The 16,056-nt window shown below is 41.9% G+C and overlaps 1 protein-coding gene across 1 annotated transcript in view; it reads right to left on the bottom strand.

The window, feature by feature from the left end:
• The window catches only part of LOC109951590 (eukaryotic translation initiation factor 4 gamma 1), a 32,089-nt gene extending 16,471 nt beyond the window's left edge, over positions 1 to 15,618 (bottom strand). The window contains exons 1-10 of the mRNA XM_020586183.1: positions 15,500 to 15,618; positions 14,444 to 14,476; positions 13,527 to 13,547; positions 12,850 to 13,044; positions 12,345 to 12,447; positions 7,597 to 7,736; positions 3,360 to 3,452; positions 2,539 to 2,629; positions 1,278 to 2,267; positions 891 to 1,148 (exon numbers count right to left, since the gene is read on the bottom strand). Coding sequence (XP_020441839.1) covers positions 891 to 1,148; positions 1,278 to 2,267; positions 2,539 to 2,629; positions 3,360 to 3,452; positions 7,597 to 7,736; positions 12,345 to 12,447; positions 12,850 to 13,044; positions 13,527 to 13,547; positions 14,444 to 14,476; positions 15,500 to 15,607 — 2,032 coding nt within the window. The 5' untranslated portion in view covers positions 15,608 to 15,618. The remainder of the gene's footprint in view (positions 1 to 890; positions 1,149 to 1,277; positions 2,268 to 2,538; positions 2,630 to 3,359; positions 3,453 to 7,596; positions 7,737 to 12,344; positions 12,448 to 12,849; positions 13,045 to 13,526; positions 13,548 to 14,443; positions 14,477 to 15,499) is intronic.
• Positions 15,619 to 16,056: the final 438 nt, after the last annotated feature.

The following is a 16,056-nucleotide window of genomic DNA, read 5'->3' as shown; positions in this document are numbered from 1 at the left end:
TTTTTTAGTATATTACTTGTGTGGTGTAGAAGAGAATTATTTATGTAGAGATACTGCTTGCAAACCAATGATGGTAAGATGATGTCATGGGGTAGGACTGGATAAGTCTGACTTCTTCCTACTCCATTCAAGCATGTACTAGGTATAAGCAAATTGATATTGGATTAGAATTTGCTGGATATGTGTAAAATTATGTGTGTTGACATATCAACTGTCTTTACATGCTTGAAAGCACATGATTTATTAATCAAATCAAATTCTGCACTTTACTCCAGTTTGTAACATTACTGCTCAGGCTTTATATACATACATATCATGTAATTTGTCTCAGCCTTAGTGCTCAGACAAGGGGCCTTTTTGTCCTCCAAAAATGTATGAAATTGGCCAAATAGCCTTGCCCTTCAAATCATGCAATTTGGTTTTATGCTTTTTTAAAGTATCAGATCTGGTATTGTTTAGGCACCGGCACCATTTTATAATTACCGTATTTTCCGCACTATAAGGCGCACCTAATGATTGAATGTCGGACCATTGCCCGCTGACACAGGGACGTAATACGTACACTACGTACGCTGGCAGCGATAAACCAGTCTAAACTGGTCTAAGGACCCCCGAAAATGGCACCAGTGAAGAGACATGCTTACGAGGCACAATTCAAACTACAGGCTATCAGTTACGCGGTTGTAAATGGGAATAGAGCAGCTGCGAAAGAATTCAAAATCAATGAATCTATGGTTCGGAAGTGGATTTGTGGGAGAAGATTGATTAAAAAATAATGTGAGTGTATTGTTAAATAGTAGAATAAAGTTCAACTAAACTCACTGTTTTGCTTCTGTTACGTTTTAGCATGCGCATTATAATACGGTGCGCCTTATGTATGGGTTAAGTACAGAAATAGACCCCGTAATTGAGACTGCGCCTTATAATTCGGTGCACCTTATGGTGCAGAAAATACGGTATCCTTTTAGCACTTGTATCAGAAAAAACCCAAACGATACCCAGCTGTACTGTGAACTCATTGAAACAAGAAAAGCATGTAAATAAATTTACAACTGCACACACCTCTTTAAAGGCATCCAGGAGGTCTCCTGCCTCCTTTTTGTTCAGATCCTTCATCTTCCTCTTTTTCTTTGGCACAGACACAGCAGCTACAAAAACAAGACAAAAAATAATAAAACAAAAGACTAAAATTGTACTGAACCTAACATGCACTGTTGCCAAAATTAAAAGAGAAACCAAATCAAATGTAGGTACCAAAATTAACAATGGTGACCGACCTTGCATAGTAGTTTCTACAAGGGCAAGGGCAACTGTCTGGGGAGAAGGGGTGTCCTCCCTCTTGTCTGCTGCAGGAGTGGGAGGAGTGGGCAATAACTCTGTGGTGCTGTCAGCTATAGAAACTGTCTCTGCAGGTGATGGCATCTCTTCCTTGGCAGTGGACTGGGGCACTAGGGTATCTTCCTTGACATCCAGGGTGACTGGAGGAATCATGTCTTGTACTTCAGGCTGGGTGGTTCCTGTCTCAATGACCAGTTCAGCACCAGTCTCTTCAACAGAGGATGCAGGTGCAGGCTGGTCAACAGGTGCAGGTGTGGCTTGGACAACCGGTGCAGGCGCTGCCTGTGTGATAGCTGTGGAGGTCTGTATGACAGACTGAGATTCGTCGGGCTCAGCAATGGGGCTGTCGTCACACTCAGCTGTGCTGGCGGCAGGGGCTTCAGGGTCTTGGGGAGCTGGCAGTGGCAGGCCATTGAGAAGCTCCTCGGGCTGTGCAATGGGAGACTCCAGCAGGTCCTCCAGTTGACCGGCCGGCAAGATGACTGACAAGCTTTCCAAGTCCACCTCCGTCACACCATTAGAGGTGGAGGTAGAAGCAACAGGTGTATCCAAAGAGGCATCTGCCTCTTCTGCTTTAATCTCCATCACTGTCTGCAACTCCTCTTTTGCCTCTGCAGCTTTCTTTTCTATACTGTCCTGTGCAGCAGAGGTGGGGACAGGGTCAGGGAAGGGTGCAGGGTAGGCAGGCACCTCAGGAGCTAGTTGAGGGAGTGGAGTGGGTTCTCTTGGAGGTGAGGGAGCATCCATCACGTCTGCAACAGGGACACTTGGTGCAACGGAGAAAATAGTGTTGTGAGGGGTGTCCTCTGCTTCTGATAGAGGGGGCTTAGTGTTTGTGTCAGAGGAGGTAGACTCTGTGGGGCTGGGATCACCCTTGGCAAGTTCAGGGGACTTTGACAAAGGAAGAGGTGTAGGTTTCCCTCTGTCATCTAGAAGGTCAAAAGGGAGAAAAATGTCAAGACTGCTGACAATGTGTCCCCAACAATTTTGGTTCTGTACAGGTAGCTATATAGCAATTTAAAAAGGGGAAAAAACAAGTAATAATAATAATAATGGCAGCTAAATATGAAGACAATCAAAAAGATAAATAGTTCTGCTTCTGTTTTATATTTTACGCATCATGTTTATCAGATTAGTCGGTACAGCCCGAGAAGCTACACTGACTGTGTGTTCAAGGCTCAAGGTACATGTAGCACTCACCTGGTCTAACCAGCACTGGTGTAGCAGCAGCTGTGACACTCTCACCGTTGGCCTGGGCCAGTGATGTGCTTTTTGATCCAGATATGGCTGTCTGTTGGGAGATGTACACAATGAATATGTGGCATGACCTATGTAGTGAGGACGACACTATTTTTTTCCACTTGACGAGGGGTGGGAAAAAACTGGTTTCATGTTAGTCCCAAGCTGGCTATATGAGCTGTGACACATATAGTACTCTAAAAAGCAAACCACAGAGGAGTTTGATTTTGACAGGTTGTAGGGTAAGACATGCATGAGGGCTGGCAATCTACAGCATTCCCTATAAGTAATAACTTATGGACAGCACAGGTGAGTAAATTCTTGTTTTAAGCATATTTTAAGCAGATCAAGAGAACACACAAAAGAAGAAAAGAAATATAAAGACTATATATGTTTGATTATGGACCACAAAAAGGATAGTTGTTGCCAGGTAATATATGTGAAGTAGCTGTCAGTCATAATGTCTATGGTAAGCAACTAGAAATCCAAATAAACACTAAGCAATAAACTTGATGCTGACGTGCACAAAAAGCATCTTGTTGAACTGCACTACCCCAAGTTAACTGTATCTGTTTTCTGTAAAATGAATCTATGAGTATTAGTAAATCAATAACACTCACTGCAAACTCATCTGCAAGCATTTGTCAGTAATTTCACTTAACTTCAATTTTATAATATGCCTGACAGAACTGTGTCTAAAAACAAAACAAAGCATATAACAGTGTGCTAAAACGTTCAGTGTATCGATTGTGTTTGGCTGGGATCATGGTACTGTAGCTCACCTGTGGTGGGGTTGGGGTAGAGCCACTGCGGCCCCCTGACATAATCTCTTCTGTAATGTCTCGACCCCCTTGGTTAGGATCTCTTATTATGATCTATGGTGGCAAGTAAGCAGAAAAGCTGTGAGTGCAAAAACAACTGGGTGGAACAAGAAATGAGAGAAAGGGGAGTGGGGAGGTAATAAATCAGCTGGGGAGCAAAAGCACTTGAGAAAGAAAACTGGTTGTTTTCCTGCTTCAAATGAAGAAGAGCAAAGAGAAAAAAGGAGAACATTTTCAGGGTGAGGAGACTAACGTAAAATGAAAGCTACAACTTCAATAATGCAAAGCCCTCGGTCACCAGCACCCTTGCTTTCGCTGTGACTTGCTAGCTGCCTCTTGGTCAATGAAAGCTACATTTCTCACATTCTGAACACTGAGGCACACCAAACCCAAACACTAACCACCATGTAAATTCCTCTGCTGCACAAATGAACATGCTCCAGGCTCTTAGTCACCAGTAATGCTGTTCAACTGAGTGAGAATGAGGTTAACCAACTTGAAACTGTTAAACACCACTACTACTGATCAAAGTTGTGAAAATGACAGACATTCACAAAGACACTGAAAAATCGGGCTTGACATACAAAGGCTTTCCTGTGTACACACAAAACAACACTCAGACAAAGCTGTGTGCAAAACTGATCACTCACAAGGAGTGCTCATATATTACAGACACGTGTTTTCCATTTGCAAACCTCTTTCTCTCACTCACACTAGACATACTTTTGGACGCCAGAACCGTCGTAAACTGGTATGACACAGGGCGCTTCTAATTAAAGTGACGCACAGCCACTGGACTGGCCTGCAAAAGTTAAAAGTGAGCTTACAGAACAATATTACTGCTACTGACCTTTACGTGGTTCACTGTGTCAGCGACTCCTCTCCTGGAGCATTACAAAGCCTAGCAGGCCTCTCATCCTGGAGCTGGAGTAGCTGTTCCAGCAGCCTTGGGGCTGGACTTTAAACCCCACAAAGTAGAATGGTGGGTGGATGTAGCCAGCGTAGTTTTACCTCAAGTGAACTCACACACGTACAGGGTGATCTACGCGCCAGCAGAGCAGGGCTGGGCCTGACTGTGAGTAAGCTAGATAGCAACTTGACTCACTCTCTCCCTCTCTCATACACTGAACAGAACAGGGAGGGAAAAAAGGATAAAGCAACTGGCCTTGTAAAGCTATGAAAGTGGAATGTGCACCCCCGCCCACAGAGACTAACAGACAGTTAAAGGGGCCAGAGAGTGAAGGAGGGGTAGGCTGGGGGGAATAGGAGAGTTTCCAGGAAAAGAAAACTTATCATTATCAGATGAGTTGCAGCTAGCACAAGAAACTCTCCCTGTTCCTCATTTTGTCTCTGCTCTGCCATCCTGTACACTCAAGCAGCTGTTCAGACTTTTTTCAGGCTCACTCCTTTTGAGAGCAGAGGAGACAAGTAAAGGAGGATGAGGCAGAGAAGGAGAAGGGGGTGCCATAACAGCACAGGAAAGCTGGTTGGTTAGCCCTTCCGGTTCAGGAGGGGGAGGAGACCAGTGGCCACGTGGAGCTAAGCTATGTACTGACACGTCCTTTACCCCTTCCCCTATGGATTTTCTCTTTGAAACAGCCACAGGGTGAGCAAGAGAGTAGGAAAGGAGGAAAAATTAGGCAATTTGCATGGTTACAGATATTGCATGTCACAAGGTGCAAAAGGGATTTATTTAATGGGTAGATGTGGATGATCATTTGGATAATCATTTTAAAATCCACAATGTTCACACACTTATTCACTTCCACAACTTGTATGCAACTAAATAAAGGTGTTGCACCTTTGTATACCAAAAAAGCCTTGCACTGCTACATACAAACAGTCCCTGTAAATGGAAGATAACACTCTGCACTAGGGCCTTGTTTCTATTAACATTGTCTTTACAATACAATCTCTGCTCTCTCATAAGTGCATCACTCCAAACAACCAAGCTAGTAGTAGTTTTATGGCTGAAGCCCAAACATCTTTCCCTCGAACAGATTTGTGTTGCTGTTCTTCACATCTGTCATCTTGAGTTTAATTTGAGAGCTTTACATTTTGCGAGGATGTGTGTGACATGCACAGGCCTAGAACCACTGCTGTAGCACAGCTGGGGCCAACAGAAACAGGCCAAAGTCCACCTAAGATGACCACAGTCACTGATAAGCAGCCAAATTTTCCAGCAAAAGGGACCAAGACATCATGCAACCCTTGCAGCAAAAGCCCCAGAAATGAAAACTGGCAGCCTTTTTATGGTAATACATTCAGAGATTCACACTATACTAAGCTTTAATAAATAAAGCATTCTACATAGAAATAAAGACTACAATTAATGTCATCATATTTCTTTCAGCAGTTTAATTAAGACTGATCAGATGAAGACAAACATCTTTTAGCCTCTGAAGTAAAACAAACTTCAGGCCAAAAATGAACCATAACTCCACACAAACTATGCCAAAAGCTCCAAACTAGCCAAAAACCAGTTTTAAGACACTGACAGAGCTGATGAATTGAGCAATGAAGGAAAACCCCATGCAAATACACTATTCAATTACCATTAACAATGACTGGAAGAATAATCTTTCAATAAGAAAGCTGCCATATTATAGTATTTGACAGCATAGACACCTGTTACCTATAATGGGTTTTGAAAAGCTGCGGTATTACATCATTTTAAAAAGAAAATCTGAACATATATCCATGTTAATTTTATTAGTGCTTTTGCATGGTCACATGATCATGCAAGTTGCAGCAAACATAAGGCTGTTACATTATCACAAAATACAGTATATATTATGGGCAAACTCATTATTTCAATTCGATTTTGGTGTCATAATTGAATTCAGAATTGACTCTTGGTTGAAAATGATTCAAAGTAATATAAAGAAAGAAGGTCACAATACTTTGGCTCTTACTCAGCACACAGTCTCAAGCCACTGATTCTTGTTCACCGAGTTGCAAATGAAATACAACAGTTAAGCTAACTGGTTTTGATGAGGGTCATTAGCCCCTTTTACACAGAGATCACAGAAAACTACCAGCATTTTGACCCTCCTTCCATGACAACTGTACAGGGGGCGCATTTTTATATAACAACTTGCCCGTTTAAGTTATTTTGAGACTAATATTTATGAATAATTAAAGGCAGGGCTACTTTAAGTGATAGGCAGGAGGGTCCCGCTATAGGTTCTGTCTAGCTAACTCCAGCTACTAGCAGTAGCAGGCGGCGTAAAGCACTGCCAATATGGCAAAAGCCAAACTGGAGCTTCAAAACTGTTCTTCAGAAAACCAAATCATGACATCATGGTGGGTTTGTCCATCTTTTATATACAGTCAGTGGTAAAAATGAAGTATGTTCTTTGTCCCACCAGAGTTGACTGAAGTTCTGTAAAGTGCTGTAGTGTGTGTTGCTGAGCTGCTCTCATTAGTTAATGCCCGAGTGCAGTGTTCTGCTTTGCTGAAGTTAGTCTGCTGGTGATGGGCTAATGTTACGAATTACACCCACATACCTCCACCCTCATCTTTCAATGCTCATTGGCAAGAATTTAAAATGCATTTGAATTATTTTCTTGTGTGAAGATGAATTGATATTACAAGACAACTGCACAGTGCATGCTGTGCGCTGTCAGTGCGCTGCACCATGACATCACGAACTCTGCCTTTTTTGTTACATTTAAATTACAAAAATAAATTTTTTACATTTGAGGATAGTAGAAAATATGAATCACAATTCTCATATGAATCTTTTCAGCCCGGGCTAGTATATACCAACAATCAAAGCTTTGTCTATGATTCAAGAGCCAAAGGCATTACACTTTGTTTTTGATTTGCAAGATATACTGTACTGATATCTACGTAGACGAGTCTAAAAAATTTTAGAGGAACCTTGAGTTTATCTCACAGTAGCTGTTTGTTCCTGACATTTTCTCATGAGGACACATATGATGTATTCAGATAACCTGATAAACAGCTGCTGTCCAAATTGGGCCGATAACTTTTTCCATTTTAGGTAAACTGTGCTTTTAAGTCAGTTACTTTCCTATTAACAGTTCCACCATGTTTATCAATATAAAAAGCCTATGTTCACTAATGATTCATTCTACTAATAAAATGTTATGTCCTGGAATCATGAGGAGCTCAAGTCCAATGTGTGGAAATAAGGTGCAACATGCTTCATGTTGTGGAATACTGACTGTACCTGTTTGCGTTCCCGTTTGGTGGGGATGTGTTGGGGAGGCTGAGGTGGTGGTTGCTGCTGTTGGGGGGCAGGGTTCATAATGACAGGCGGCGCCTGCACTGAAGGGGTGAACTGAGCCTGGGCGGGGTAGTAGGCCCCTGCTGTGGATCAGATAGAGGGAAAAACGTAAAGCAACACATACTGACTTTATCCTGTAGCTATCACAAGGCACAAGCACTGTCTGATGCAAACAGACACACAGGATGCACACGCAGCACATACAAAAGCTGTGTTTACACAATAAAATACCAATATTCAAAGTCATGTTAGGTTAATTTGACACAGAAAAGCCAGATCAAAAATGAGGTCTGATTTTCAGCACAACGGCTGTAGTTTCAACTGCAAAGTTATTTTATTACAATGATGTATTTGCACTTTAAAATTAAAGTTTTCTCACTGCCAGCTGAGGATGAGCCAGGATCCATTTTATAAACATTTTAGGCATTTATCTGATGCTGCGTGTAAACTCACTTGAATTGCTATAATTCCTCGATTACAAAATGAACCAAGCCTAGGTCTGAGTCCTGACAATACTCATGTGAACATTAGAGACAGCTTGAGAGAGAGAGAGCTTTGAAAATTCAAATTTTAAAAATCTCTATCACTGCAGCATTACAGGGTTCGTATCACAACTCTTTGCCAAAAATAACCAGCAATATCAAGATATGAAGTTAAGATTAATGGGTGAACAAACAAATAAATGACTAAGAGTGAGACAAAGATATCAGATATAGCCTGAATTTTTCCACTTGCTTCATTTGAACAAATTTGACCACTTGATAAAGAACAATTACTTCCTTTACTAACCTGCAGACTTTGTTATTTTGTCTATAAAATTCTTGTTCTATTTTACCAATAGCCAATCATCAAATCCTCATAATACAGGACCCAGAAATTGGATGAAACAACTAATGATTAAAATAGTAACAGATTTATTTTCTGACTACTGATAAATTGTTTCAGATCTATGCTGCAGCCCATGTTTATATGAGGTCTGAGTAACAGGTTGTAAAAATGTTTCTAAAAACACCTAAAATTGCAACAGCTTCATTTTCATTAGGCCCCCTTCTTATTGCTTGTTTAAATATTTAAATAGCACTGCAGTAACGTAATAAATCTTAAGCTGCAAGTATTACCTTGTTTTCAATTATTAGATCCAGACCCAAGTAGAAATGCCCTTGAATACATATCACTGCCTCAAATCTGCATTATTCTTTATATGCTTTTGTGCCATCTTAAAATCTTCCTTCATGTTATATCTGAATGAACTATTTAACAGAAGCAGACATGGCGCCTGGAAGGCCCAACAGGTAGGCCTTCAGCCCATGACACAGCAGTCTCCCCCTTTGCTCAGCCTGGCACTGGTATCTCTTATTTCTTAGGGCCATGGAAATTTATTATTCACAATTAATCAAGACAGCTGCTCACAACATGACCGCAGAAAAAAAAGTTTACACAAGCTCAGAGAACTCCCATAAGCCTACTGGTCAATAACTTGACAGTCAACCATTCACTGACATTACCTGGCCTTGTAACTGGCCTCCGCTACAGTTCAGAGCCAGTTTTAGCCCACTCTCAAAGGACAAGGGTTAAAAAAAAAAAAATCCTTGGATTGAAGAGGTTCTCTTTCAGCCCAGCGGTAGCTAGCTCCTGCTCTGCCTCTCAGTCCCTGTGCCTCTGCATGCATTTCAGTCTAACTCACATTACTGAGTCTGCATTGTTGATCAGGAGCAGTACAGCCTAAATATAGTCAAAAACCCACACCGGCTGGCGGAGAGAGTGAACAAGAGGGAAAGGGAGGGAAGATGGACAGAGGAGAGAAGGAGAGAGAGAGAGGGAGTAGAAGAGCATGCTGGAAACCAGAAGGTAGAGTGAGACTTTTCTTGGACAGCGTCCCAATACTGTAAATAATAGGCTTGAGATATGACTAACAAAGAGCCGGAGATTAAGACAGCAATGGCAGAGGGAGCTGGAAAGAGACGCACTGTTTAGACAACACCTACCCTCAGTGTCTTGCTGCTCTTGAGACCCACGATTGCCCATACTGAATGCAAAACCGCGTATGGACAGAAGAAGAAAAGGGGGTTTCTCTTCAAACCCCCTCTCAGACGACTTCTTGTCCTCTCTACAAGTACCCTGTCAGAATGACTTCTTTTAATGCTCAGCCCCCCTCTTCCAGCATATCCATTTTGCTCCTCCCTCTGACCTTCCTGAATCCTCCCTGCCTTTCACTTTTTTCACCCCACCCCCCTCCAGAGTGTACTGGCTGGCAAACTAAACAGTTCAGTTGTGTCGCCAAGAGTGACTGAAGACTTCTCTCTCTCTCTCTCTCTCCACCCTGGATAAGTGATCTGATCCATGCTGGTAAGGACTCTATAGCAATTACAAAGAGGGTGGGCTATGTGTATGTATGTGGGATGAGTTGGGGGGTGGCAGTCAACAGTTCTGTATGCATTTTCACCTGGCTGCTAGAAAAGGACTCAGTGGTCAGAGAGGCTACAAAAAAAATGATATTCTGCGATTGTTACTTTGCAGTTACCAGAACTTTGAGCAATGCTGGTTATAAATACAAAAGCCTCCTAATTTCCAGATACATAGTGTTTGTGTACTACTTTCTTGCCTCTGTCCATGCAAATTCTCAATCATCCAGGTCGTAGTATGCTGAAAGTATGCTTCTGAACACCGCACATAGTGGTCCAGCACATCAGAGACCAGAGTTTGAGCGTCTCATCATCACACGAGCAGTTATTTAGGGTCATATGCCAACTTGAAGTCACGACATGCGACTTGCAAAATGACTGTCACACACAACCTCCAATACAAACAAATTATCCTGTACAGTTATACAAATAAGCAACATACACAGCCATATAGCTCTCTCTTACCAGCAGTAGTCAGTTGTTATGAAGAGAATAACATATCTTGACAACTGAAAACAACTAAATTAGCACAGAGGTCTATTTATTCCTCAAAGTATTTTCAATATGTTGTCACTACCAGCCCACTTCCAAATGCTTTGAGGATCCACACATCATGTTTTGGGTCAAATCTAACATAAAAACACACTGCTAAGCTGAGACTGCCAGCCACACATAGCACAAGCCCCTTACTTATTTAAAACGCTTTACCAACAAGTCAAGGCTCGATTTATTACACCGAGCTTGATGCCATACTTACTACATTACCTGTTCATTACAGACAGAAAAAGTTGAACATAAACCAGTTACACCCTTGTGCGCACATCTACGGTTGTTGCTTGCAGCATTTTACTATTGTCACAGTTATTTTAAAAATTTGAACACAGGTCTGACTATGCAAAACAACACTAAGTCTGTGAACTAATTATAGATTAATAAAACACCACAATTGTATTGCTTAGTGAACATATTGTGCAAATACCACACACATATTATATAGTGAAGTGAAAAGCTCATGACACAAACAGCCTAACAAGAATCAATGCATTTTTAGAGTCCTGTATTCAGGCCTGCTCATTCATTGCTGATGAGCTACACTTTGAACAAAGACAACACATACTATAGTTCACACACCTGCTGGTGGAGGGTCAGCAAGTTTGTTTTAGGGATTTAGTTTTTGTGATGTAATGACACTCAGCCACCTCTAGAGGGCATAGCAACACATGAGATCCATAAACATGCTGTAGTGCAACTGTATTCAACGGGAGAGGTGACATATCTCCTGTTCATGACAACAGAGTATGACTGGAATAAATAAAGTTTAAAAAGATGGGTATGAACTAAATCTGTGATAGCTAGATTCTTTGAGTGTATGATAGAAACATATGCTCACACTTAAATACATCAATTTGTAATCATCAAAACACAATGTATTTATGCTGACATAACCTCTATCATTGTCCAGAATGCAGCCACACCCATCACTGACAATACAGCACGTCTCATGCAGTTGATTAAGGTCATGCGTAAGTTGTTTGATCTCTGTTGGTTTCTCCCTGTGAGGTTGCTGAATGCAATTGCACAACAGACAAGGAAAAAAAAAAAAAAAAAAAAAAAGGGGCAGAACAGCTGTGTGCGCACAATATGCAGATTCTCAGCAGGTACAGTGAGTTTAACTCCCCTCTCTAAACCCTAAACCAGATGGTCTATTATCATGTGAACCAGGGGTGTCATATACACTGAGTAGACATCTGGGATTGACTTGAGATGAAGATAACAATAAATAAATGCAATATCCTAAGTCTGTGGTTTATTAAAGGAAGACCTGTACTTTTCTGTAAATAATGACATGAAGACAAATATAAAACAAACAGGAAGGCTCCCAAACAAATCCTTAGGTATAGGCCAAAACCGGGCAGCAGATGATCAAAGCCCAGATGTCCCAAGCAACTGGGAATGTCACAAGTAACTGGGAATGTCACAAGCAACTGAAAAAATGAGAGCTACAGAAAAAAAAACTTGATAAAATCATAATAAACTACCTAGGTTATGATGATTTACATTAGATTAACTTTGATAACTTGCTATGCTATCTTCCCTCTGCTGAATTTGTTGAACAAATATTCTGTTGAACATTTCCCTTATATTACATTAAAGAGAGTTAGGCTATATATTTCTTGTTAAGAACAAGTTTCTTATTTGTTTTGCTCTCTGATTAAGTTTGGAAGTTCTTGGTCAGGTATTTGCTTCTGTGTGAGTGGCTCAGGTGAGGCCCCAGGTAGAGCCTCTTACCATAAGTACCATATTCAGCGGGGCTGGTGCCTGGGTAGAAGCCTGGCGTGCCTGCTGTGACTGGGTATTGCTGGGGTGTGGCCACATAAGGTGCTGATCGGTACTAAAACAAATAGAAGGGAACATGGAAAGTAAGACAGGAGAGACAAAGAATCATTAGACACCATCATAAAAGATATAAAAATGAGTGCAAAATAGACCTGCATAACAACATCCTTTCCCTTCTCTTCACTATAAATAGCTTCATGCAATTTGAGTACTTCATTACAAGGTATGGATACACATTTGATAGAATTAATTCCAACAAGAGGAAGAAAATAAGACATGTTCTGTTTTTATCATTTTGGAATTTGGTTTTACAGTTCTAACAAGTACACAGCATGGTAAATTGTCCATGCTGTGTATTGCTGACGAGCCATGTTGGCTCAATTATTTATGCCATCTGGTTTGAACATAAAATCCGGTAGTGCCACTTCGTGGAAATACCCCAGTTTGTGACCCCTACCTGCCCAGATATAAAGTAGGTGGGTCCCTGTGGCGAGCTGGGGAAGGGCAACTGTTGCCCAGGGATCATCATCATTTGGGAGCCAGGACCTGTCTGGTAAACGTGGGTGGGCGTCACAGGGCGAGGAGCGCTGCTGGGAGGGACACCCCGAGGCCCGCTGCTTGGAGGCAGGCTGGCTCTGTTGGTGTAGTAGGGCTAGAGAGGAGGTAGGAGGGTAAATCAAGTAGGAGCAGGACGGTGGTGACACAGCAAAGGTGAGAAGGAACAATGATTGGGAGGACAAAGAAAAAGACAAGAGAGAGAAGACAGGAAAGCATGGGAAGATGGATGGGATGGAAAAAGGAGTACAAGAGAAAGAGACATGGGACTTATTAGTTACCATTAGTTAACATTATTAGTCCCCCTCCCCACAGACCAAGTGGAGTAAGCTTGTGCAGACTCCAGTTGGAAACATATCGGTCGTGCCTGACTGAAGAAATAAAGTGGCTGACGCTAGCTCATTCAGAGCCTCCTCATTGACATTCTGCTGCTGGCCTGGGAGCTAACCGCCATAGCAACCAAAAGACACCAAGCTAACAAAGCGCAACACTGAAATATTAAGACACACATATGCACTTCTCAAGAGGGTGAGAAAAAAAAAGAGAGGGAAAACCTGAAGAAAGAGGAAATTGAGTTACCTGTAGTGACCTGAAGCTTCCCTTCAGCAGCAGCACAAACACAGATCATACACAGAGAAACATCAAATGGAAGCAACAAGAGGGTGGGAAGAGAAGGGTTGAAAAACAGAGAGCACCACAATCAGTTAGAGCGATGTGCCTGGGAACACTCTGTTCTGAGCCAAGCAGTGAATCAACAAGCAGCATGCAGTGAACAGGCAGAACAGTGACTCCCAACAAACTAGGTCTAGCTACCACATGAATAAGAAGCAGACTAAAAGTCAGCAGTCATAACTGAAAGATGGGCATTATTCACCTAAATGTGAGCCCGTTTCTATGTGTGGATGTTTTTATATCAAACCAATCACTTTCTCATAACATCTTAATGGAGGCTGGTGAAACACCTGTTTTCAGGTTTACCTTTACATAGGACACTCGCACACTCATATTTCTATTTATCTGATTTTAATACTTCCGGGTGTGAATGTCCCAGGACGTTCCAAGTCTCATATCGGCTCAGAGGAGCGAAGCTGCTGGAGGAGCCATGACCGAATACACACAAGACCATCCTTTGCAGAGGGTTTTTGTGAATAGAGATGCCCCTTTAGCAGAAATCAGGTGGTGACTGGACGCTTCAAGATGAAGGACGTCTCAGGTTGCTAATAACATGTTTACTCGAGTCCTCTCTCCCCAAGTTTACCTTGCATCTTATGTGGTCGGGACTAAGACAAGGAAGAGATGCAAAGGAAACAACTGCACTTATAAGAGACTTGGTATGTACCCTCTGTCTCAGAGCCCCCAGATGTCCACACAGGACCTAGTCCTTTAGTCCAAGCACAGCGTGGAACCTTTCAATTTTCTTCAATGCTTCTAAAGTGTGTTACAAAACAGGAAACGCAACCAGCCATCCCCTCTCATGTTAGTTGTGCTGTTAGTACCTGTTGGTGTATTGGCCGGGGCGCTGGGGCAAACTAAAGGAGGAGAGGCAGACAGACAGAGGTTAAAGATGAAGGCACACAGTCCATGCTTCACTCCCCACTACCAGGCCCCTTTCAGTTCTGCACCTTCACAACTGCAGTTAAAGGCCATGTCAGGCAGAAAACAGTGGAAAGCTGCTTTCTGACAGTCATACAATAAGAGTCTGCCCACTTTCTGTACTAACTACTTTCTCTTGGTTTGTTTTTTCAAACTGGCATTTGCTCATCCAATTTATTAACATATAATATGTTAACTCTTATTTTAAGTACAGCAAAAAAAAAAAAAAACATTTAACCTGATCAATACAAAAAACAACAAGACAGCTTGCAACTTATTTTTTTTGGTCAATCTCTAATAATTCACAACAAATGCAGTTAGATCTGCTTGGACTCATTCAGCAGTCACTAAGGAGTAAAACACTTTAGCTAAATTGTGTAGATAAGGGCAGTGTGTTTTATGGCATGCATGGCATGCTGTACACTGGGATACTTTGTGTGGCAGAGTACAAAGGACAGGCTGACACACTGACAGTTAAAAATGGTGCAGAACTGGTGAGAAGTAGGCAGACAGACATGCAAGCATTCAAAGAATTTCACAGATGGACTCAGGAGACTTTGCACCGTTTTCCACCGGGAAGATTTCAGATAGTGACACTGAGCAGCATTTATAGCAAACTTGCAGAAAAGAAAAGAAAATCTCCAGGTTTTTTTCTCCAGGAAGAAAAAAAAAACGTTGACTCTCTATTCCAACTTTTCATCCTGACTGCTTTGTCACTCCTCAAACAAAAGTGAGATTTGGGAATTAAAACAAATATATTTACAAAGCACCACAGAACTTAATTCAGTAACTTGAGTGGAAGAGGATGAATCTCTACACCAGAAAAGTGCAGTTCAGCTGACCATTCCTAAATACTTGAGAACTACTGTCTCAGATATGCGAAGGAAGAAGTTAAGTTTCTCCTGAAATGCAGCCACTGTATGTGTGCTGTGGAGTTGGTGAGCAGTGGGCAGGCCTACCTGTCGGGACTGTGGTGTTGGGTTCATTTGTGGAGGCGTTGGGGTGGCAAACACAACAGAAGGGGGCTGCCCAGGGGGAAATGAGGGCTGCAAGAGATAGGAAGTCATATCGGCAGCAGAGGAGTGGAACGCAGAAGAAAAAGGGGAGTGAGTGGGATGAACAGTAGAAAAGAAATGTGCACAGGTACTGAGGCTGATAGTTGCATTTAGGTGAATCTGCTTTTATCACAATACCACCAACATTTCATGTTTAGGTTATTGGGGAGCAAGCAAAGGGCACAGAAGGCGGGGGGGACTTTCTGAATGTGATTATAATCTTATTGTAAAAGAGACCATGGGGTGTCAACCAAATGATTTTGTGAACCTGATTAAAATGAAGATGTTGCATGCCCCAGTGAAAGCTGATGATTTCTGACAATTACTATGGAGTACGATGACTGTGTTGTAGGGAGGGTTGCAACGGTATGAAATTTTCATGGTATAACCGTTTCAGAAAATATCACGTTGTGACAGTATTACACAATTAGACTACGTTCACACTGCTGGCCGAAGTGGCC

Source organism: Monopterus albus, unplaced genomic scaffold (assembly GCF_001952655.1).
Source record: "Monopterus albus unplaced genomic scaffold, M_albus_1.0 scaffold8.1, whole genome shotgun sequence".
Taxonomy (NCBI): Eukaryota; Metazoa; Chordata; class Actinopteri; order Synbranchiformes; family Synbranchidae; genus Monopterus; species Monopterus albus.
The sequence above is the reverse complement of the archived record's forward strand: the minus strand, read 5'-3'. Positions and strand labels throughout refer to the sequence as shown.